Below are 24,564 nucleotides of genomic sequence, written 5' to 3' on the forward strand. Positions count from 1 at the left end.
GGATTCTGCCCTGAAATAACACACTCTCTGCCTCCTTTCCCTGTGCAGCTACCACTGCCTGCGACCCGGTGGTGGAAGAGCACTTCCGCCGAAGCCTTGGCAAGAATTACAAGGAGCCTGAGCCAGTGGCAAACTCCGTGTCCATCACAGGATCAGTCGATGACCACTTTGCCAAAGCACTTGGGGATACGTGGCTGCAGATCAAAGCTGCGAAGGACGGCGTCTCGAGCAGCCCCGAGTCCGCGTCGCGGCGGGGCCAGGCTTCCCCCTCCTCTCACATGGTCAATCATAATCACTCGCCCTCGGTGGTCTCCTGAGGAGGGGACCGGGACCCTTGTGAATTTGCATGGTTTGACTGAGCTTTGAACAGTGCTTACGGTAGTGTCGGGGAAGGGAGGTTAGTTTTGAACACATGTTTTGTGTACTCACTTTGTTTGTGAAAGGGTGCCCTTAAAGATGATAGCAGGAACTATTTCATAACGATTCATCTGATGTAGCATCCTTTTTTCCTGCCTCAATTACCAAAGAAACCTCTGATGCAAATCTGCTGCCCCTTAAAAAAAACTAATGCACGCTAATCCACAAAAGCCATCACACTTAGTTGGTTGACCCAAGTGCTTTCTGCTTTTATTAGCTTCTTGAAACTAGATTTGTCTGGTTTGCTTACATTGCTTTGGGGTTTTTTGTTTCGTTTTGGTTCTTTTTCCCTCTGTGAAGTAACGTTGTATGTATATACTTGAAAAGAACTGTCATGTATGATTTGCACTATTGGAGGAGGACTGAAGTTGCATAGCAACTTTCTGGAAGACGCTAATATTTTGAGGGCAAACTGCTGAAAAAAGGGTTTAAGGATGACATTTCTATCAGTTTGATTTATTTTTTTCTTAAAGCAAAACAGCTTTGGAAGGGGAAGTCTCATACAGGTTATAGGTCTTTCTCTCTTTAGATTTCAGGTGCTTAGTGCTTGCAACTGGACTGCATAATTTACAGAACACGGGCATTTTTTCCTAAACACTGCAGTTTGCTAGAGTAGAGCTGAGGTCGGAGGGTTCAATAGTGCTTAACGATGCATGTTTTATGAAAAATAGCTGGTATCTATTAATGTATAGACAGTAAGAATCATAATACTTATTAGCTTTTCTTCAGAATTAGTTTATTTTTGTCAGTAACAATCCTAGATATACTTACTGCTGGTACAGTTGTACTCTATGATATTTGTATTTGATATTCACTTTAGTAGCAGCCAGCAAAGAGGACAGCCTCAGGCCAGGCCTCGGACGACGCAGTCAGAGATAGATGGTGCGTGGTACAGGATGCTACAGCTTTGCGCAAGACCGAGTCATTGTTCCTGTCTGCTTAACCAGGGATTTGCTTCCTGACCCCAAGTCTGTGTAATCCACCTTGAGCCAGCTGCAGAAACGGTTACCGTGACGTACCTTGGCTGGACAACAGATTGTTACAGTTTGTGAAATATGATCTTTTAGGGTTTTTTTAAGCTTCTCCATAAGCCTATGCCAAGTTGCAGCATACATTCCTCCAGTAGAGAACTTTATACAGGTATTACTGCGTTTATTATCATTTGCTATATTAATAGCTACTAACTAGAAAGTAGGCGATAGAGGCAGGCGTAAACCCACAGCTGGGCTAGTAAAGAGCTTTTCTTCTTGTTATGTGTAACTGCTCTCCCCCAGACATTCCATCTTCCCAGTACAGTTGCAACTAGGGCTTTGTTTTTCTACTGGGTTACCTGAAACAATTGGTTCAGTGTAGAAGGTTAGAACTAGCTGGAAGATGAACTACGTGTGATGTATTCTGGACTACGTTACAGTATTTGGGTCCATTGTGGCTTTTACTTCTGTGTTTTTGTTTTCTTTTTTAAGCTATTTAATTTGGAAGGATCGGGAGATTGGCTCTTGCTCTGGTTGAGAAGGTGGCTGCTCAATTCTCTTTAACAAATGAAACCCCCACCACCTAAGCCCCCCAGTTTGACACATTTCACTACCATCCTACTGGGTAGTCAACGCTTCCTTGCTTTGGCATTCAGTACCCTACTCTCTGTAGGAAGATTGTTAAAAGAACACTTTTTTATATAGGTAACTTTAAGACCATCGTTACGCTGTGCGTAAAGAATGTACAGAGAAATTTGTAGGTATTTTTTGAGGAACAATTAATTTGTTAATGATATGTAGCTATTTAATTTTTCCCTTTCCTTTATTGTAATCATTCTTTTTTGTTTGGAGAAAAAAGTTGATCTTTTTTTTTTTGTTGTAGATTTGTCTGTAATACAGTAAAAGTGCAGGAACACAGTTATTCTATGAGAACACTGCATTAGCATTAATAGCCACTAGTTTGTTATTGCTACAGGCTACTGAGCATCGTAACATTAAATACTAATGCTGTAGATTGACTCTGTGGAAAATGTGACTCCTATATTTCTTTGTAAACACAAATGAGATGATGTTTCTAAAGCTAATGTTTTCAATAAGAGCTGTTTTACAAGGTTACATTTACTTATCTGAGATAGGTAAATGGATTTGAGGGCAATAAAGACGTAATGCGATCTGTCCGGTAAACCATGTATTAGACACAATAATGTCCTGAGAGCCAAAGGGGGGGTGGGGGGGGGGGGGGGGGGGTGGAAGGAAACTAAACCGCAGTCACTGCCGTGCGCGGTGGTGGTTCCCTCAGAGAGCCGGGTCACCTACAGCTGCGTCTGGCAGACTCTGTGTTTGTAAATGTGTAAAATAGGTCTCTCTCCCGCGGCCGCATCCCACCGGGACTGGGGCGGGAAGAGACAGCTGTTTGGTTTTGTTTTGTTTTGGGGTTTTTTTGTACTTAAAAGTAGCCTTAAAGAACAATAAAAGTGCTCTTAAATCACCGCGCGTCCGCCTCCGTGCTGCGGGCTGGGGCTGGGGGGGGGGGTCAGGGACCAGGGAAGCCGGTTCCTGCACCACTCATCAGACACCAGTGTCCTCATCTTGTTCTGTCCCTCTTCGAGCTCCGTCCCGAGGACAGGAACTCTTCCCTGCTGGAGGCAGCTGTATTTCCAAGGTAGAAATCCAGGGGCTTGTGCTTCCGGTGAGTGTTTTCCATTCATTCATTCATTTGACTGGAAATGGTTAATCCTTAAAAACAAAATCCTTAAAATCCTGATTACCTGATTTTGAGGAAGTTTGGTGAACCATGCGCAAGCCTTCAGAGGAACTTCAAGTGAATGTAGGAGAGCAGTCTCTGGAATTAGAGGAGGAGACCCTAAAACCAAGGAGACACAAAGTTACTGTTGTATAAAAGCCAGGTAGGGGTAATGGATTTCAGTGTCACTGGAAGAGGTGAGACTGTTCCAGTCAGTGGCGGGGTTTAGGAGGTCCCATTAGGACACATCCAGCATGATGAGTTTAACACAGCTGCGACGCAGCCGTCTCCCCATGTCCATGGACAGCAGCTAAATACACACTTCAAGAGCCCTTGGGAGGGAGGCTGGTGACACAGAGCCTCCCAGTCTGCTTCCTGATGGGAGCTGGCTTCCTGTTAGGAAAACGCATCCCTGCACCAACATTTTGGGGCCTACGTGAAGCAGGACCAGCAGCATGGCTGCCTTTCAGGTCAGTAACTTACCGTGCTCTGTTCTCTATGTGATAAAGGTTAAAAGACACATTTTTCTGCCACATAATCTTTCTCATTAGCAGTAATGTTACACAAAGGGTGGCACCATGGCCTAGAGAAACTGGACCCTACACACACGCTTCACATGATTATGAAGTCCTACGCTATTTGTCGTGGCTTACCTTCTCCTGTGGCCTAAACAAAAGGTAACTCCCCACTGTGCATCCGTACCCTCACCCCTACACATACACACAGACCACATTATTTGTGTTAATTCCATTCAAAGCAGGGGTTTAGTTTAGAAACCAGACCTGACATCACAAATATGCCGGGGATGGAGTTCACATCTTTCTGCATCGTTCAGCAGTGCATCCATCGCTCCTGGATGCAGTTTCTATGTATTTCATTTTAGCTGTGTACAGCTATGCATTTCTATGTATCACATTTTAGCTGTGAACATGAACCTCACACACAAACACAGACAGTGATGGCTTGACGCAACAGGAGTGTACATCTGTGTGTAGCACACGGGCAGTGCTGCTGTCTGTGTACTTGCTAAATCTGTACCAACACCAGATGTGTGCAGCACCAACAGTGCTGCTGGTACCTGACCATAGGGAACCTTCCCATGGGATTTTCCTCACCCGGTGGGGTTGCTGGGACCTTGCACAACATTTATCTCCTTTCCAACCACAGCAGCAGGCGGCAGTGAGGGGAGCTCACAGGCAGCGGGTACCACACCATGCCTGTGCTCAGTAGAGGTGCACTGGTGTCCGATGGATGTTGAGATTCCTGCCACTGCTGCAGCAAACCCTGCAAGGAACTGCTGCTGCTGCTGCATGTGAGGCAGCCACACTGACACAGCACAGCTGACCTGTTGGACCTTACAACTGGACTGTTCACAACACTGGAAGGTGTAACCCGCTCAACACCAGAGATGGAGCCGCACAGGACGCTGTGGACATCCTGCTCCACAGGCTGTGCTGGGGCCAGTGGGGAAGAAACCAGGTCCTGCCGGGAGGCCAAAGCAGCCCGTGGTGACAGCACACCAACGCTCCCGCAGCCCTGTTCCAAAGGCCTGTGTGCAGCAGCAGTGCTGGGACCCATCCACGAGGGCTGCAGGCACGGAGCAAACCCCACACCACCGAGTTGCGTTGCTCAGCGTGATGCCCTGGCACCACGCGTCGGGAGCGTTTCAGATGCAGGTTGTGTCAGGGCTGTACTCACTGGCGCTGGCCCCATCACCGTCTTTAGATCCTTCTTGAGGAAGAGTGAAGGAAGAAACCAACCAGTCTGCATCCTCCTGACACGGGAGCTTCCCCTTCCTCTAGCTCCAAGTACACTAACACGGTGTCTCCAGCTCTTCCCCCAGCAGACAGTGGTGAAGCGTGCTTTATCCTGAAGGGCCAACGACAGAAAATGCACCAATTCAGTAACTAAAATACACTGCTATAATAATTGTTAAAGCTCTCCTTCCATGGGAACATGCTGCCCCCCTCTCTGCGGAGCAGCTCTCTCAAGTGCTGTGTAGAAGAGCCAGAACAGATAAATTGCTTGGTTTTAACTGCAGCTACGTACAGCTCCACAGCAGCTGCCTTGCTCTTCGGACAAAGCCCTCCCATTTCCCCTTGGTGCTCTCCTGTCACAGCACACAAGGCCGCAGCCCTCTGCATCTCTGGTCTGTGCAAGGGAGTGCTCTGTCCCAGGGCTTTCCTAGGGTTGCTCCACCCAAGATTGGTGCTGGGAGGCTCCCGCAGGCACCGCTCCACACAAGTGACATCCAATGCACTGCGGGGCAGCCTCAAAAGGGAGCAGCAGACCTGGGCAGATCTCACTCACCTCTGACCGATGGCAAAGCCAGGAGTGAAACCATGCAGGTACGAGGCCTTCCCCCCGGTGCTCAGCCTTCAAACCTTTGGGACTGTGGCGAAGTCCAAGCCAAACCCTGCCCAAACGCGGACCCAGGGAGACCCTGCTGCTCCCAGTCGTTTCTGGGGAGAAGAAGCCACTTCATCTGTGATCAGAAGCCACAGACACTGCTGCTATCTCCAGTTCTCTGATGTCACACTTTCCCTGGGGCATTTAGTAGTTCACAGCAAGCTCACGTACCTTAGGGACACCCTCAGCACCGGCTGAAAGCAGCTACGGGAGGAGGCAGAGCCCAGCGTTGGACAGTCGCTGCCGGTGGTTCAAGTGCAAGACAATGAACTAAACGTTGTATCTAATTAAAACTCCAAGGGTGAATCTGTGCCTGGACATAGAGCTGGGAGCCAGAGCACCCTGCTGCTGCGGGAAGCGCCTGTGCAGCGCTGCAGCTTCTCATTCTCAACTGCAGTTAAAAAAGCCTTCAGTCTTCCCTAAACCAGCTCTGACGGGGGGATGCACGTGCCCAGCATGTGCCCACGGCCACCCTGGACCATCTGGGGAGGCTGGCACCAGGTCTGAATTGTGCTCAATTCTGCTGTCACACCTGAGCCTTCACAGAGACCCACGCGGAGGGGAAGGGACGTGCTGAGAGTAGAGCAGGGCCCAGCCCTCTGCATCGGGCCCATGGGACCCCTGCCACAGGCAGAGCCTTGGCTCCTTGCTGACACCCTCGGCATCCATCTACCTCACCCACAGGGTTTTCCCTCTCCTTGGAGCATCCACACCAGTGAACACGGACTTACTCTGCCACAGGACACAGAGGGACTGCAGAACGCCAGGCTCTCCCCAGGATGAGCTCCTCCTACGTGGCTCCTGCTTCCGGTGCTAGAAGTGGACCCTGTCATGCTGGAGGCAGCCCCCAGACTCATCTGACAACAGAATCCACAAGTAACATTAAATAGGAAACTCTCATGTTTTTCTTTGTGACCCAGCCATCACAGGAACCCAATCCATCAGACCACTGTGTGCTGTAGGGGTTTTATAGCTGCCAACTGCTGTATCACTTAAGCATCTCCACCTGTTGGCCTGGGATTTGTCTCAGTGGATGCTCACTCAGTGCCATGCATCAAGATTTTAACAGAGTTGGAAAAAGCAGAGTTCCTTCCTCTATAGCTTCTAAATAATGACAAAGCAGTTGCTGACTCCAAGGAAGAACCCACCTCATGACATCCACATCAGGCTGTCCCAGCTTGCAGGCTGGCCACTCACTGCTCTCTGCTGCACTGTTCACTCTGATTTCACATTTCATCTTGCTGAGCAGCAGCTTTCTTACGTGCCAAGGAGAACATCTGTCTTCTCTCCATCACAAAGGCAGACGTGAAGGCAGCTGCCAACATGAAGCTGTGTCAGCCCCGGGCCTGCTACATTTAACAGTCAAAAAGCTGCTTATCTCAAGACTGTTTACTCAGTTCTCAGCCTAAACCCAGCCTTTCACCCAGAAACGTTGGATTGGGTTGGTTGGATTTTTGGAGGGGGAAGTGGGGATGACAATAACGGAAAGAACTAACAGAGATGAAAGCAACGGCCTCGCCTTTCCTTTGCCTGTTTCCTTTTCCCTTTTTTTCCTTCCAAGTGACAAGCTCTTGGGCTTCTGTGAAGGCTACAGAAATGCTCAGCCTCAGCTTCGTGAGCAGCACAGGCGTGTTTTTGAGCAGTACCACAGGGAAGGCAGCATTTGCTGTGTGGTTTACAGCAGCAGCAGCAAAGTCCCTTTCCCTTACCTCCACTGTGTTTATAAGTCCCTTTATTTAACCTGATGTTCCTTTCACTCCTCACACATCTCCTCACGGCATTCACAGTTACCGGCACTGTGTGGCTGCTGCAGCCTCCTGGTCTGTGACACAAACACACTGTTGTGAAAACAAACCCAAGGGAACAGAGCAGCAGAGAGCTGAGGTCTCACCTCCGACGCTCCCGATGCGCAGCAGCACCATGGACATCACCGCCTGCGGAACACGCGCTTCGCCCCGACCTCTTCACAGCACCACCAACCTGCTCTCAAAAGGAATTACAACAGGGACATGATCCCGTAGAATCGCAGAACAGTTTGGGTTGGAAAGGACCTTAAGATCATCCAGTTCCAACCCCCTGCCACGGGCAGGGACACCTCACACTGAACCATGGCACCCAAGGCTCTGTCCAGCCTGGCCAACGGGCAAGAAACAACCCCAGGGAGAAAACTCCTGCCCCAACCTGACCCCTGCCAACGGAAGCACTGGGAAAAATAAATGGGAACCGATACCAAACTGATGATGACTGCTCTTCCCGGTGAGGGTGCTGAGGCGCTGGCACAGGGTGCCCAGAGAAGCTGTGGCTGCCCCATCCCTGGCAGTGCTCAAGGCCAGGTTGGACACAGGGGCTTGGAGCAGCCTCTAGTGAAAGGTGTCTTGAACGGCTCCTGTCATTTCACGCGTTCGCTAACTTAGCCTTCAGCTTCCCCAGCCTATGCAATGGAAGGGCATCAGCTCAACTGCTGAGTTTTGAGGTGGGGAAATGAAGAATACAAGTCCTGCAAAGCAGCACCCACAGAACATGGGGGGATGCAGGGCTCTTGGTTTAAAGCTTTTCATGGCAAGAGCAGATCTCCTCACAACACACAAATGATGCTTTGTTACTGCCAGGCTTGCAAATGTAGCCTGTAACGTGAGTCAAGCTGTGACCTTTCAGGATGATGCAAGATCAGCAGCACTAAATCAAACGCTGACACTTTAGTGATTAATCCCACAAATACAACCATTTCTGCTTGGAAATGCAGACAGAGGAGTGTGGGATCTCCTGCTCTGCCTTGCTACAGCTGAGCTCTGAGTGCAGTTCTGTCCTGCCAGCTCTCACAGGAAATGTGAAAAGGCCTGGGCAAAGGCTGAGGATTGAAGTCAATAGCAGCAGACCTACCAGTAATACATCATTAAGGAAAGAGAGGCTAATGAAGGCAGGAGGAAATTTTCTCCTGTTTATATGAAAAGTCGGTTCCTTTTACAGTTGTCCCTGACAGATCCCATCTTCCCTCCCCTCTGTCCTCCTGGGGCATCCTCCCAGATGCATTTTCCTCTAAGGGAAGTGTTAATTTTTATCAGCACGGCCAACCCAGCTCACACACCAATCCCTGCCCTCCTCTCCCTGGATCTGCTGCTGGCCCCTTCCCTCCACCTGCACCACATGTACCAAGCTGAGGTACAGCACCAGAGCCCCTTCACACCACTGTGGCTGCTGAAGCTGCAGTAAGCTGGCACAAAGTTCCTTGGGGCTGCCATAAAACCAGAGTAACTTGCCAGACTGCACCAGTGACATCTGCCCAAGGCTCCCAAAGCTGCAGCTGTGCAGAGCTTTCCTTGAACTGACTTCTACAGTGCGAGTCCTTCCTTTGAGCCATTAACAGCAATGAAACCTATACTCAGAATGCAGATCTCCAGAGCTCAACAGAAAACTGTGAGTGCATCCAATCTGATTTGCTGCCCAGAATGTAACATCTAACGCTGGTATACTGACACATAAAGCATCGTAGCTGCCAACTATGTGCTCTTGCTACTGGAGAATCAACAGCACTTGGACTTGGGGACGTCTTTACACTACTCCACAGCCATTCAAAACTGTTTTTTCTGCCTCTGTAGTACTAAAGAAAGGATCCAGACCATTGCTTTTGTATTACTTGCACAAATCTCAGCTGATTTGCTGGCTGCTTGCCCTCCGCAGATACCAAGGCATAACACGAATCAAAGCGTTGCAGGGACAAGGAAGCCTTCTCTGCCATGCAGGTATTTTGCCTGTAACTTAAGTGAGCAATGGTAAGGTGGTAAGGCAGTAGCACCAGTACCTCACCACAACCCTGTTCTGTACTCACAGAACTCCCTGAAATCATGAGAAAATATTCCACTTGGATTTTTCAGAAGCCAAATTAAAATCAGGTTATTATAAATAATTACAGTTGGGAATCATTCTGTTCTTGAGGCCTGTGGCTTCACATTTCCAAGTCTTGCTGCACAGCCACAAAACAGATGTACTCATTTTGAAATTGAAGAAAAAATAAACCAGATTCTTGGGAACCGAAGGAACACAAAACAAAACCCCCAGTGTTGGGAGACCAGCAACAACATTCTGAGAGCTGAGAACACTGTCATCCACCCCACTGGTCAGACTGGAGAACAGTAAAGAGCCTCTCCTCAGGAAGCCTCCATTGCTGAGCTCTGCAGCCCTGATGTGGGAATCAGCTACACTACAACCTCAAACCAAAACACTCCAAGAACTTCCACATAGGATGGTGTTTAAGCCTGCTTAAGCAAGTGTATTGGTCTAACTCCTCTGCAGGTGCACATTAAGAATGTTCCTCTCCTTCCTGAGAGCACCAGAAAAGTGGGGTGACAAAAGAGAAGTAGCAATTTCTGCAACAGAGAAAGGGAGAAGCAGAAAGTGTCTGGCTATCCTCTGCTCCCTTAATAAGCTCTGAAACCCTATAGCTTGAGCAACCCAAGAGGAAGCCCCAACACAGAAGAAAACTGATGCTAAACCTTAGGAGAACTTCCCATAGATGGGCAGGCCCCGACCAGCAGAAGGGCCAAGACCTGTCAATATGCATGGAAACACAGTGAAGCTCTTAGGAGGAATGTAAGTTATTCCACAGCAGTGACAATACCTCTGAGGGGAAAGCTCCCAAACTGGGGCACCCCTGATCCACTGCTCCTAAAGCCTCCAGTAGGAAGCCAATCTCTTGACAGCTGTGTGTCCTGGCTCTCTTCCACGTTCCTCTGCTTCTGGCACTTCTGCTTTTCTTCTGCCCCTTCATACCCTCTCCCATCTAGAATGGAAACAGAGGAAGAACAGAAAATACTAGCAAGGTAGGACAGAAGAATTGCTGGAGCTTCATTACAACAGCGATTTGGGGCAGTGATTTCACAGGCCCTCAGTTCACTTGCTCTTCTCTCATAACTAAAGTTTTGTATTTCTTTTTGTGGGAAGTTTCACTGGAGAAAACAGCCAATGACTGAAGTGTGAAAGTCCAGTAAACCACACAAACATCACTGACACCACTCTGCAGTCCAACAAACTGCAGGTCCTGGCAACTTATTTACACCTGGTACTTGGTTCGGGACCAGTTCTCTGCACTTCACTCAGGAAATGGACAAGGAAAGGGTTTTTTCTCCCCTGGAGAACAATTCCACTCTAGGGTGAGATCTAATCAGAAATGCTTGGTAATTAAGAACATTAAAAAAAACCAAACAAGTCCAATTCTTACTTGCTTCTTGCTTCTTCATTCTTCTGTTCCAATACTGAAGTCAATGCACACCTTCCTCCTGCAAATGAACCCAAGCCTTTAGTTCTAGGGGACAGAAACGTGAAATGGCAGCGCAGGCCTCGGAGAACACAACTGACATTATTTCTAGCCACTCTCAGAGTGGATTGCTATGTTGCTATAGTGGTGGATTGCTATATTGCTACCCTGATTTCCAGTGGTGCTAACAACCCAAGCTGAGTGCGGACCAGAGTCCCTTAGGGAGCAGCATGCACGTGCTGTGAGACAAACAGTGAAGTGTCCCCCGGCCAGACTGGTAACAACCAACAAAAGCCTCAAAACCAGGGACTCATTTTAAGAAGTGCACTCCACTAACTTCTTCCTTTTCTGTGTCTCTTTTCCACGCGAATAACAAAGCTCTTTTATCCTGGTAAGCGTATTATCCAGCACATCCATGCAAGAAAGAGCAGAACTGAAACAGCAAGCAGTTAAAAGTTAACACATTTATTTAATCCTCTGCTACACAAATAAGGTTTTTAAAATACATGCTTAAGACAAGATTCTTTTTTTCTTTTAGAATTCCAAAACCCAGTTTAAGACATCATCAGTCTGGTTTAGAGCATCCAAAAATCAAGGCAAATGAATTTCACTTCTGTAAAAGCTGATTAAAAGGTATTAAAAGACAATGCTAGAGATGAGATATACCTGTATGATCTCTGTACGTGTCCTGTGTCAATGCCTAGCTGACTCAGCCAAGGTTGGTCTTGCTGTACTATGTACTTACTCAGCAGAAGAGGCTCCACCAAAGCATGCTTAGACAGAGGATGGGGGGTGGAGACGATGTGACTTTCTTTGGCCTCACTGGACGTCTGTGGTACAGCCTGTATGTGCTGCCTCAATCCATCTTCCCATGTCTATGAGTACTACGTAGAGGACAAAGCTGCCCTAAATAAGCAGCATTTTTAAAAGGTAATCTGGTCATACTCTGAAACAATGTTCTGCTGCATGTCCTGTGGCGTGAATGTCAGCCCCCCTCCCGACACTCAGGTGACATTTAAACCACATTCTTTTCCAATATCTCAGACCAACAGGTATGTTATTTGCTGTTCCTACCTGATTTTTAAGCACTGCATATCTTTGACGTTATCTACCAGAATCTCTTCATGACATTTTCACATACTAACAACAGGAAGCTAAATTAAGTGGCAGAAACTATAAGTGCTGGAAACGAAATGAGAGTATCTGCAGCAAAAGGGGAGCGTTGCACACACACTAGCTGACTTGCTCCCTGTTTCTCCCTGTCAAACCAGAGTGTGGTTAACAAAGAAGCCTATGTCAAGTTTGTAGTGTCAGTACTAGTGAACTCCAATGAAATGCAGTTAGCAAGTAATGGAAATGCCTTACCCAGGACTGCTGAGAGCACCAGTGACACAGTGTCAGGCAGTGGGTGAGCATGATTTAGCTAGGTACTGCACCATCAGCTGCTGCCTGCAGGGCTCGGGGGCAGATCAGGTATAGCTCACTCATTCCTAACTGCACACAAGCAACATACAAGAGTAAGCTTTTAATTAGTTAATTAGTTCAATTAGTGGAAAATTGTCTTTAGGTTTGTGTGACCCAGTAACCGTCTCAAAGCATACTGGTACTCAGTACCAGTAACAACACACAGCTATGGCTCTAACAGCCACTGTCACAGTCTGAGTTTTTCCAACAGAAGCATGCACGACCCCTGCACAAAGGTAATGTAGAAAAGAAAGGAACCAAAGGAAGCTGAACAAGAACCTTACATGGGAGACAGACCATTACTGATACCACCTCCCAGAACACACGGACCTTGAGTTTTCCTTTCAAGTAGAACCCCAATGGCACTGCCTGCTGCGTGAGAACCCTGCAATCCAAGCACAACCAAAAGACGTACCTAAAATCTCTGCTACACTAATTTCTATAGATCCAAAACTGCTCCTATTCAAACAAAAGGGCAGCACTCCTCTGCCCATGACAATACTACCTCACTGTAATACTCTGATAGCCTATCTGTGAACGCTATGAATAAATGACCTGGACAGACACCCAACTTGTCACATTCCGCTGATGGCAAGGATTCCTGAGCAGGAATTAGCAGCAGTTTAACAGCCAGCTCCTGCAGTGACATCACTGGGGGTTGTCCATGGAAGAAAGGCAGCTGCAGCCACTGCTTGCCCCCCTCCCATGCCTCCCTGCCCCAACCCCTGCTCCTGCTGCCTTTGGAGGCACTGCAGAGGAGCCAACTTCAGTCTGGCTCCTCCTCTTTCGCCCCTGTGTTTATACAGCATTATCATTGACAAATATCAGCTGCAGGAAAGGAAACACTGAAATCTACCAAGAACCTGCTATGGTGCAAACACACTCTACTGAGAGCAGTGAGGGAGATCCATTAAAACTGCCGAGTAGCAGGAAAACACATTTCTTCTCTTTGTATTACTTCCAAAGTAATAATGGAAAATTATGCTCAGACCTTTTCCTTCCCCCATGCTGTCCCTCCTCCAGACCAGGAGCGAATTAAGAATGCTTTGTAACGACAGAACCTCTGCAAAGGCCTGATCACAAATCTTTCATTCATAAATAGCTTGTGTAGAAACGTGGATCTCCTGCTTTAAGTCAACATCAGCGATTCCAGTGATCTGAAGGGATAAAACACACATAGTGTGGTTACTCGCAACGGCCAGGCTGCCTTAGGTCATTAAACCCCCTCACTTCCCCCTCGTGAAAAAACAAAGCTGCAAGTGCTAGAAGAACAGCCAACAGCCCCTGCTTAGGAAAAGGGCAACTGGAACACCCGGTGATGTCATCTCATTTCTGCACTGCCTGAGTCACAGGTTCCTGAGGAAGTGGGAACACCTACGGCATCGCTGTATAAAAGTATGGAAGGCTGGAAAAAGTCTGGAAGCACGAAATGGAAACACTCACAGACAAAGCAAAACCTGCCAGCAAAATCACACCTACATTATAGAGCTCTCTGCCTCTTACGCCAGTCTGAAAGGAGATAAATTAATGTGCACGTCCATCAGCAACTCTCCTTTACAGGGAGGCACTAAGCACCGCGGTGGGAAGGAGATATTCATAGGGAGAGAAAAACACAGAGGGAAGGGACACCAATTCACTAGCTGTCAAAAACTGGAGCTCAAAGGCTCTCTGTGGAGTGAAGCAGGCCTGGAACCTCCACAGTCCTGGCCTTTCTTCCCAGCCCACTGACAGGACGTGGAACAATCCGAGCAGTGCTCCTTCGTGCATACTGGTTTTGATTTTGGTTGTAAAACCACTGCAGAAATGAGATGCCAGCTTGCATTTCCAGGGCAGCAGCTCCTGCAGCCTTGCAGGAGGCATCCACTGCAAGTTCTGTGGAGGGGGCACACATGAGACCAGAAGGGAAATTGAGGGAAAGACTACTGACCTCCTGGGTGTGAAGGAAACCAGACTAATGCCTCTCCTTTGTGAGTTACGCAGTGCACAGTAGCGGTTCACTAGCAAATCAAACAATGAATCACTCTGCTGAGATCTTGCAAAAATCAAATGTCCTGGTGCCAAAAAAGCAAGCTGAAGTTACACACAAGCCTAAATTTTTGGATACTCAAGAACTACTGAAGCAGCCATCCACAGCCAAAGAATGTAAGAGCAGAAAGTGACTGTATGGGAAAGGAGAGAAGTTACAAAGAGCGATGTTAAAAAGCCCGTGCTTTTGATTTGCAGCGGTACAACACTGTGCATGCTGCTGTCTTTTCCTGTTAGCTCACTAAAACATGTTGTTAAGAAGGAATTTGAATTTTTCAGCATTTTCAATGAAATGCACATGTGCGTATGACCTTCAGTTCCAGAGGCAAAGTCCATTGTACTTTATGTCAATGTCCTATATAAACATCTATTCAAAGATCGAGAGGAAACAGGCATTTAGACAGCTACAGCAGATGGAAAGACAGTGTGTACTCCACGCCAGTCAGGAAACATAACACACTTGTTTTTAGGACTCCTGATTGTCCCTTTTTATCCCCAAGTCCAAGGCAGCATTGGCAAGGAGCTACAGTGGCAAGGGAGCCCTGGCCTGATTAAACAGAATGAAACCATGCTATTTCATTTGCAAAGTTCCAACAAACAGCTGAGGGGTTCTGAGGATCTCTTCAGACTGTCCTAAATAATGCCACCAGATTAGGAAAAAATGCTACGGTGAAGTTGCAACAGGCAGATAATGTTGTCAGGTATTGAGGGCAACAGCTGGAACTTGAAATTACATGCGGCTGGAGTACTCACCTGCATCCTTATCCTGGGTGAGATCACCTGTACTGGGAAATTAGGTGAAAATACTGCCGCCCTAAGATACAGAATACCTTAAGGTGCTTAACATCATTGCTACTCGAGCTTAACGCTATTAATTCTTTTGGGAGTAGGTTCAGTTTCCCTCCCGCAGTGCCAGTTTCCTTGGCCAGGTTAATATAATCCTCAAGTGACTCACTCCAAAGACTTCACTACAACCTGGATGAAACCCCAGTGGACTGGCTGGTGGAAGAACAGGAGTCACCAAGTCTCAGCTACTGTACTTATGAGAAAAGTGGCTACAACCTGGCACAAGCCATAGCCTATTCTGGTTAACTTTATGCAACAACAATAGCCAAGAATACATCAACAGAACAATGGGCCAGAGCGCAGACCAGTTTCTTTGACCCAGGATAACTGAGAATGAAAACCATAGATCCAGTTTCCAGACATTTTTCGGTTGGGGAATTAAATATAAAGCACGGAGTCCTCTGCTCTGTCCTGTCTGTCAATCACTGCTCACTAAGAAGAGCCACTGTTATCAGCAGGAGGGAACAGAAGGGTATCAATAAAATGAGAAAACACTATCAACAAATTGTTAGGGGGTTTTACTGCAAAACCTGTCAAGTGTTGCACAGACAAGATTAACTGATTTAGAAATACTTACACTGGATAGCTGAGGTGGTAATAGAGAGGGTATACTAACTGCAACCCATATATATATATATATATATATATATATATATATATGTGTGTGTGTGTGTATAACCTGTGTGTGGCCACAGTATTTTTAACCACTGTTAGGTTTCTGGAGAAGGTCCAGGCAGCTGCAAAAGGGAAAGAGAGCTGGAGCTGACATGGGACAGGTAGGTAGGGGTTTGTAAGTTAGGAATTTACACTGCTGTGACAGTCCCAAGTCCTTCTAATGTGGTTACTTCTGTCTTTAAAAACAGTGAGTCCAGGTGCTCTAAAAGACAGAAGGTGCCCAAGATTCTCATGATGGAAAGCTCCATTTTGGCAGGATGTGCATGAGTACAACATCTGCACTGAAAATTAAAAAAAGAAAAAAAGAAAAAGAAGAAAAGGAATTAATAAAACCATGTCAAAAGATTCAGGAAAAAAAAATGCTAAGAGGCTCGGGACATCATCCACACTGTGTTTCTTAGGAAGTCTGCTACAGTTTATCATATTACAAATACTTCTTTAAAGGCTCTCTTTGGAGTATAAATGCTCATTTGCTTCTAAGGAAAGTATTACATTAGTATTAAAAAAATTGGGAAAAGTAGCAAGGAAAAATGCCCATCTAGCTGCCCATGCTCTCTTCAGCTTATGTGTACTCTTAATGCAAAGTCCCAGCACAGCCAACCCCAGATCCATGGGGTCCGCAGCACAGGAATGGCTATTTGCACTGCTGGCCTCTCACGGTTGGCACAGTGACAGGGAAGGCTGGCTATGTGTTAGCTTGCAACATACTCATTTTTTACAGGAATGTTAGCTATCCTTCCTATTCCCATAAGAACAGAGAGTCAAAATTCTCCTTGAACTCTAAAGATATGATTTTACTCTGAAAAGAAAGTATATAAATACATCCTCATGGCTTCTGTCATGGCTCTTAATGATTCTGGTAAGGCAGAGTTGTTGTTGATCAGCAGCAGGAAAGCTGGCAACAGAAACTTAGTGATCTTTTCACACATTACTGGCATTAATGAGAAGCCTACATACCAAAGTCTATTCTCAGTCACATCTTGGCAATCTCACTGGTTTTATGATTTGGCTGGAAAAAGAGGAAGAAAACTCAAAGGAAAGTTGGGAGCTGGGTGAGCTCTTCATGGCCCAACACTGTCCCACAGTATGCAATGATGAAGCAGCTACTGGTGGACTCGGCAGTGCTGGGTTAATCCTAAGGATCTTTTCCTACCTAAATGATTCTATTAGCAATTCCAATTAGACTAGTTAACATGCATTTAGAAGGAATTTGTTCAGTAAGAGGGAGAAACAAGTGCTATGATATGATTATTCTACATGCACAACGTAAAGTTCAGAAATACATAAAACCCATTTCGTAAGACTTTTCTATGAGAGCACAGGTGAGAAACTAAAAGAAAACGCTTATGTCTAAAAAAATACTCAATTTTGATAATACTTCTCTTGTACATATTTAAGGTGAGAAGCCAAATCTTATACAAAGAAACAGAATTAGAAAGAACATTAGATGGGAAGTGAAGTAAGAATAGCAAAGATGACAAAAAAGAAATTTTAGCTTATGTCACAGGACACGATACCAAAGCCACACAGAACACAGGGAAAGGAAAAGTATTTTTCCAGGCTCAAGCTTAATGATTTTAAGGGCTGAGGCAATCACTACAGTTTCCTTCGATGTGCCAAACTAACTATTGTGCCATTGACTTCTGCTGAAGCACCATCTCCCTTTAGATCTTGGGACTTATCAGCTTCCTTGGAATATAGATCCTATGGTTCCATTCCTCAGTGATTTTCTCAACCAACCTGTCTCGGCCATCCAAGTGCAATTTCATGGATGTAAGTGTGATTTTCAAATTTGTGCCCTTTCTCCCTTATAAAGCCCAGCACTGAAGGCTTAAGACTCAAACTAGCCCCATGCTCCACGCAATAGTCTCATGTGGGCTAAATCACCTACTGGCTACGATTCTGCCGCCTTTAATGGCACCATGCCAGTTTACACAACAGAAAGGGCATGCCCTAAGTGAAATTTAATCCCTACCGACAGTCCATGACACTAGGGAAGAAGACCACAGCAGACTGTGAAAGCATGGATGAGAGCAAGTGAGGGCTTTAAATAAGAAAATGCTCACACAAAATCTCAGGTTCTTCACTCTCCTGACTGCAGTGCTATTCCATAACAAATTTTGGTCCCCAGCCAGCAGACACAGTGAAGGGAGGGATGACATGAAGAAATATTCTAGTTAGTAGAAGTGTGAAAGCAGAGCAGAGGCTATCATTCCATGAGTTTCTGTAACACTGAGCACAAAAATGATGTCAACAGCTCTCTGTTAAGATCTGTGATCTTCCAAGATTATTAAATGCCCTCAGATGTGACATGCAGGTGTTAGAGCTGCCTTCTGTGAGCTACAGTCCCACCCACACAGCCATACAGGGCCATTGCACTTGTGTTGGATAGCTGAGGAAGATGAGTAGGTTCCTCTGAGGCTGTTCATTTCCCTCTTCCCAACACATTAGGTTTATTTGGGTTCTACAATGGAAGTTAGAGCTTGGGCTCTTCACTGATGCCTAGGAGGGCATGGCAGCACAAATCAAATTTAAGTCCTGCTTCTTTCATGAAGAGAAGTAAAGATTAGCTTCTCCCATTGAACAGCAATAACTGGAGCTGCGGACTGTGCTGATATCCTGCCTTAGTGCACACAAGCCAGTAAATAAATATTTTTATCCGTTAATAGTATCTGAACGTGCATTCATTCATTTCAATGGATTCTCATGATCTCTCACTCAGTAAATGCCTAGAAATTGCTTAAAAGCAAAGAAAGAACAATTCTGGTCTGCAAGGAGAAAGAAAACAACATTACAGTTAGACAACGGAAGTTATTCCAAGTCCAACTGAAGTGTTTCTGAGCATCAGAGACATCTGGGAAGCATATGTACAGGAAACTGCTCAGCCTGAGAGAGTTGTGTTACTGAAATTACAGAGGTAAGGAAACATTACATTAACCCTGAGTTTCGAACCTTTCAATCTTGTATCCTTGTGCAGTTAGATACTTTCAACGTAAAGCTACAGGGTGACTTCAACCTGACAAGCACAGTTTCGGCTGCTTAAGAAATTATTGTTCATCAGTTTTCAAAAAGATGTCTCGATTTTAACTTTTAGATAACCAGAAACTGCAAAGACATTTTCACGTGTTATGGCCAGCAACTCCAAGAGATAAAAATACACATCATTCCCTTTCAGCTACCCAGTACTGATTCATGATTCCTGCTGGACTATGGCATGGCTAACAAAATGGAAGTCATTTGAGCTCATAACTAATTATGTACATTAACAAACTGCTTTCAAATGGTCATAGCACGTCATCAATCTTATTGTCCACTGCCTGACCACCAAATGAACAGTTTCCTTTGATTATTAATCTTTCAAAAAATATATTTCATTAATATCTATTTTTATATTACAATGAAGTTAGTTAAACATGACATTCCCTTAAGGCTTCTTAAGAAATCACATAAACAGAATGAATATGATAGTTAAAATAAATATAAATAATAGCTATTTTAGATACTTGATGCAAACCTCAGCATGTTTCAATAAATCTTCTTTCATGACTGGAACATGGGAGTTGCAGATATCCTTGTTTCAGGCAAACGTGACCTGACAGGACTTCTTCTGATGCGGCAAAGAGAGAAGCTGTGACATTATCTCCACCAAATATTCAGAGCTTATGTTAAGGAAGGTACTACAAATAATTGGACTGACCAACTAATTTTCATAACATATACAGGAAATAAAGACTGCTTGGCAGATACAGTAGTTTGCATTTTTTCTGAGTGAGTTAGCCCAGAAAGCCCACAACAGAAAGCTATAAAAGGGATTTCAAATACCCTTTAAAACAAACTCCAAGACAAAACCCAAGAGATTCACTTTCAATTTTGTCATAATGCATTTGGGTATTTCACACATCCTTTTTTCTCAAGTTACCTTTTCAACACAAGGATTCTCAAAGTACAGTTTGTGCTCAGCCATAACCCCTGAAGCCATTCCTGCTGCTGCAAAAACTGAAAAACTTCAAATCCAATCAAAAAGGACATCAGAATTGCTCTATTGTAACACCTGTGAAGCGCTGAACGGTGGCATCCAAGAACAGCAAAGTCAAAGAACCAATTTCTTATTTCAGTTCTTATTTCTCTATGAGTTTTGACTGAATCAATGATCTATCCCCCAAAGCAATTTTTGCTATGTAACTGAGCCTCCTCTCTAAACTTTAGGGGAGCCTGATCACGGTACCAATGCATTTTGGTCTTTCCTGTCTGAAAATAAGTCAAACCACATTGTTTCCATAGCATGAAGTTGTGAGATCTCTACAGAGAATAACACCTCCATAGCATGAAATTGTGAGATCTCTACAGAGAATAACACCTCCATTGACAAAGGTAAGAACAATCAATTGCACTGTAAATATGTACTTTGAAACAGCAAGCAATGTCGTATAGGTCTTAGGTGGAGGCTCTCACCTACTCCTCCTGTCCTTAAAGATGCAGTTTAACTCCAAATAGCAGAATATTCTTAATCTCTTAACAATAAATTCCAACTAAAAGGGCACAAGTCTGGGAAAGATGAAAAGACATTTAGACATGCTGCATGGACATGTCCATTGAGAAGCAAAAACTAAAAACTGGGACAAGCAGAACACCAAAGTTTGCTTAAGCAGCATATTTTATATGTAAGCTGTATTTAGAAGCTAAAAAGAAAAAAAAAAAAAAGACAAAAAAAAGACAATGAGGTTTAAACATAACCACATTGCTTTAGTTATTTACATAATAAAACTGGGGAGACTTAGATCCATAACAGACTGCTTTGAAGGTGAAGGAATTAATGTCAAAATGTGGATGTTTGTTATCTGTAGCCATCAGAATGGTTAAGCAATCATTAGCTTGTCAAGTAACAGATAAAAGGCAGGCTCCAGTCCAAAGCAGGTCATCTTCCATTTTATTCAGCTGATTCTCAGACTGTTTCATCATCACTCATATCCCAGATCTGCAACAAAAAAGGAACTGTCATTTTCATTTCTGGAGTTTAAATAAGCTATAAATACCCTTTTAGAAAATTAGTATTACTTTTTCAAAGGAAGCATGAATAACGTTTCATGGACTGTTGACTAGCACCAGTGGAGCTGTAGATAAAATTCAGTGTTTTTTTGTGAACAACCTACACACCGTTCATTTGGGGGTATCTTTTAACATACACTTCAGCGTTTGTTCCTGAAGTGCCAGGGATGGCATCGGTCCTTTGTCCCTGTGGGGAACGACACTGAGTTCATTTGTTCCAGAACATAATCTGTGTGTTGGCACTGAATGGCCTACTAAGTTATCCTCTCTTTTCACATCCTGACCACTAAAACATATCCAAAGAAATACAGAATGTGAATGGTTATTTCAACTGTAAATGCTTCTGGGCACAAAGCAGTACTTTACACGTCTCATACACTGCAGCAGCGCTCACACTTGCACTGGTTAGACAAATAAGCACAAACAACCCCATTTCTAGACAGGCAACAAGGACTATTGACCTATAGCTTTAATAAACCCCTTCAGACAACATGTATTTCTGGAATTTGAAAACATTCCGGGAAAAAGCTCCTCAGATCCAACCTGGGAGAACATCTCAAGTAAAACATGTCTGTGCAGTCCTACACGCTGTGCAAGAGGAAAACTCGGAATGGTTACGTTTTCTCAGTTCCTAGAAGCGTTGCAAAATGGTGTAAATCCTCATGGAAAATACTGAAGGAACAGTTTGTTTACAAAAGGGGAAAAAAAAGTTTTCATCCTGCCCTAGATGAGCAGCTTGGAGCTTGCCAAGGCAAACAAGTCCAGCTCACCAGTGCGGGTCAAGGATGTGGAAAATAAATACAAACCCCAAAATCTTTAAATAGAGTTTATGGTATGATTCAAGCTGGCAGAAAGCAAGAAATCAGAAGTTGAGGCCAATAACCCCTCTTTGTCCAGCCCACTCCCACTGTTGAAAGCAAAGCCCATAGTTTGTAGTACTTACAAACACACCTCTGGCAAAGCAGCACAAGAAATACCTTTAAAAATACACCATGAGGTGATTCAAAGGCAAAAATGAAAAAAGCCAACCAGCAGCCCTGAAAGTGCCTCCTTTATCCACTGAACAGACACACCAGGAGCGCACCCAGCTCCTCTGCTTCCAGGCTGGCTGTTCCAGAATTCCCGTAGTACTCAGAGAGCCCTTTTGCCTTTCACTTTTAAGGGGTAGTGCTTGCATCACCCTAACACCCCACACAACACAAACTGCAGCTCCCACGGCACTGCCATTTCTGGTTGTTGAACACAAGGGGAAGAAAGCAGCTCCCTGCATGTGGCCTTGACAGCCAGGACAGGCTGAGAAAGTTGGGGCTGTTCAGCCTGGAGAAGAGAAGGCTGCATGGAGACCTCAGAGCAGCTTCCAGTATCTGAAGGGGGCTACAGGGATGCTGGGGAGGGACTCTTCATTAGAGACTGTAGTGACAGGACAAGGGGTGATGGGTTCAAACTTAAACAGGGGAAGTTTAGATTGGATATAAGGAAGAAGTTCTTTACTGTGAGGGTGCTGAGGCACTGGAATGGGTTGCCCAGGGAGGTTGTGAATGCTCCATCCCTGGCAGTGTTCAAGGCCAGGTTGGACAGAGACTTGGGTGAGATGGTTTAGTGTGAGGTGTCCCTGCCCATGGCAGGGGGGTTGGAACTGGATGATCTTCAGGTCGTTTCCAACCCTAAGTATTCTATGGTTCTATGACAGGCAGCCATGGAGGGCCCCAGCGATTGTGGAGATTCCCAGCCTGTGCCCATCACACACTAGCAGCAGCACCTACAAGGTCATTCAGGAATTACAGCATTGTTAGCAAGGGATGAAAGTGAAGACAGAGAATGACTATTATATTCTCTCCTATCTAAAGCTTAGGTCTTTTTTAGGAGGCTTTCAACATAAAGATACACACAGCAAAACTGAAACTGAGGTTCCCATCTATTAAACCACTATGCAAACATCCTGCATTGAGGAGAGTTACTTGTAAATGTTTTAAACGCTATTATTTTATTTCCAGAAGAACAGACAGTTTTATAACACAGCTTATACTTCATCTAATGATCAGAGCAGTCACACCAACAGAATCCTAGAATGGTTTGGGTTGGAAGGGACCTTAAAGCTGATCCAGTTCCAACCCCCTGCCATGGGCAGGCACATCTTCCACTAGAGCAGGTTGATCCAAGCCCCGTCCAACCTGGCCTTGAACACTGCCAGGGATGGGGCACAGCATTGTGTGTCAAATCTTACTAAGGTTTATAAAGAACAAGGCAGTAGTACTTTAATAAATGTAGAGTGGACAGGAGAACACGAAACAACAGGAGCAAGTCAATGCAAAAGCTAACAAGTGCATGTTAAAGAAAACAAGCTTTGTGATACTGTGTAAAAGAAGTTGCGTTAAATGTCAGTACCAACTGCTAAACCATGATACATCATACTCTTACTTCAGAGGAATACACATCTTCATGGAAAAACATTCCAACTACACAGACTATGAGTACCCAAAGCAGTGAAACTCTGAAGAGGAGGAATCATGAAATACTGAAAGCCATGAAAGCCAATACCTAAAATGACTGTCATGACAAGAATCTGATAACCAAGCCAAGCTGGGAATTGGGAATTTGTTTTCACTTCTCTCCTGTTCGGTCGCACACCTGGGTAGGGCAAACCTAAATGCAGCAGTCATAAACCAGGAAGATAAACCAGCTGTAAAAACCAACCTGGTCTGGACAAACCTTGACAGTCTATCTGCAAATACATGCTTCTTTGCAGAGGTTCTTAAATTCCAGATACAAATTATGTCTACTCAGCATAAGAGAATTCCCACACTTGTTTTCTTCAAAGTACAACTATTATTTTCTTACACAATAGGAAGAATAGGGAGAAAAGCCCTGTGTGTTAACCGCTCACAAGTTCCCACTGACTGATTTTGCACAGTTCCACACTGCACATTCAAGCAACCCTACTGAACAGGGAGTTCTGCATTTCCTTCATACAACAGTAAGACCTGGTACCTGACATTTAACTTCCATGGGAAGGGTTCCAAAATCATGTTCACGTCCTGAAGCTGGTAGTGGCTTTGCATCTTAGAACTAACATACGTAATTCAAACAGATAACTACTGTTTTATCTTCTAAATAAACTTGCAATGTATCCAATATATCCTTAGGGGGTTCTTAGAAGTTTCTTGCCAGCTAGATCTAACAAGGTTTGCCTCAAAAAGGGCAACGTCATTAAGAGAGACAAAACAAACAAACAAACAACCCCCACACATACTATTTTCTACACAAAACTGAGATAAATTTACATACATGGGTACCAAAACACTCTGCTTAGAAAAACCTGGAACAGTTTTGTTTTGCAAACCACAGTATTCACTATGTTATAAGTGCTCCAAATATGGTGAAGAGTAAGCGAAGAGTAAAATTCCACAGGCAGAGGAAAGGGCTGAAAATGAGACATTACATACATGAAATGGCACAGCTGAGTATCCCAAGAGCATACACGGCTTCCTGATCAATTCAGGCTTATCACAGGATCTCAGACTGGTTTGTGTTGGAAGGGACCTTAAAGCTCATCCAGTTCCAGGCCCCTGCCATGGGCAGGGACCCCTTCCACTAGAGCAGCTTGCTCCAAGCCCCTGTGTCCAACCTGGCCTTGAACACTGCCAGGGATGGGGCAGCCACATTATTATGTAGTTATTATTAGGAAATATCACATCTTAGTCTGATTTAGAAACGTA

General features: G+C 45.0%; 2 protein-coding genes and 1 long non-coding RNA gene across 5 annotated transcripts in view; 1 reads left to right on the forward strand and 2 right to left on the reverse strand.

Moving 5' to 3' along the window:
• VGLL4 (vestigial like family member 4) overlaps nt 1-2,576 on the forward strand; it is a 75,869-nt gene extending 73,293 nt beyond the window's left edge. For both annotated transcript variants that reach the window (XM_057404238.1, XM_057404237.1), the window contains one exon: nt 49-2,576. In XM_057404238.1, coding sequence (XP_057260221.1) covers nt 49-317 — 269 coding nt within the window. In that variant the 3' untranslated portion in view covers nt 318-2,576. The remainder of the gene's footprint in view (nt 1-48) is intronic.
• Nucleotides 1,137-3,262, reverse strand: LOC130596530 (uncharacterized). The gene is made up of 2 exons (XR_008971544.1): nt 3,158-3,262; nt 1,137-1,441 (listed from the first exon to the last, which is right to left on the reverse strand). It is a non-coding gene; the product is annotated as an uncharacterized LOC130596530 (long non-coding RNA).
• Nucleotides 3,263-20,438: 17,176 nt separating this feature from the next.
• The window catches only part of ATG7 (autophagy related 7), a 90,098-nt gene continuing 85,972 nt past the window's right edge, over nt 20,439-24,564 (reverse strand). For both annotated transcript variants that reach the window (XM_057404242.1, XM_057404240.1), the window contains one exon: nt 20,439-20,777. In XM_057404242.1, coding sequence (XP_057260225.1) covers nt 20,745-20,777 — 33 coding nt within the window. In that variant the 3' untranslated portion in view covers nt 20,439-20,744. The remainder of the gene's footprint in view (nt 20,778-24,564) is intronic.

This window comes from Pezoporus wallicus, unplaced genomic scaffold, assembly GCF_028554395.1.
Source record: "Pezoporus wallicus isolate ANWC-B61680 ecotype Strahan unplaced genomic scaffold, APGP_CSIRO_Pwel_v1 contig_5935, whole genome shotgun sequence".
Taxonomy (NCBI): domain Eukaryota; kingdom Metazoa; phylum Chordata; class Aves; order Psittaciformes; family Psittacidae; genus Pezoporus; species Pezoporus wallicus.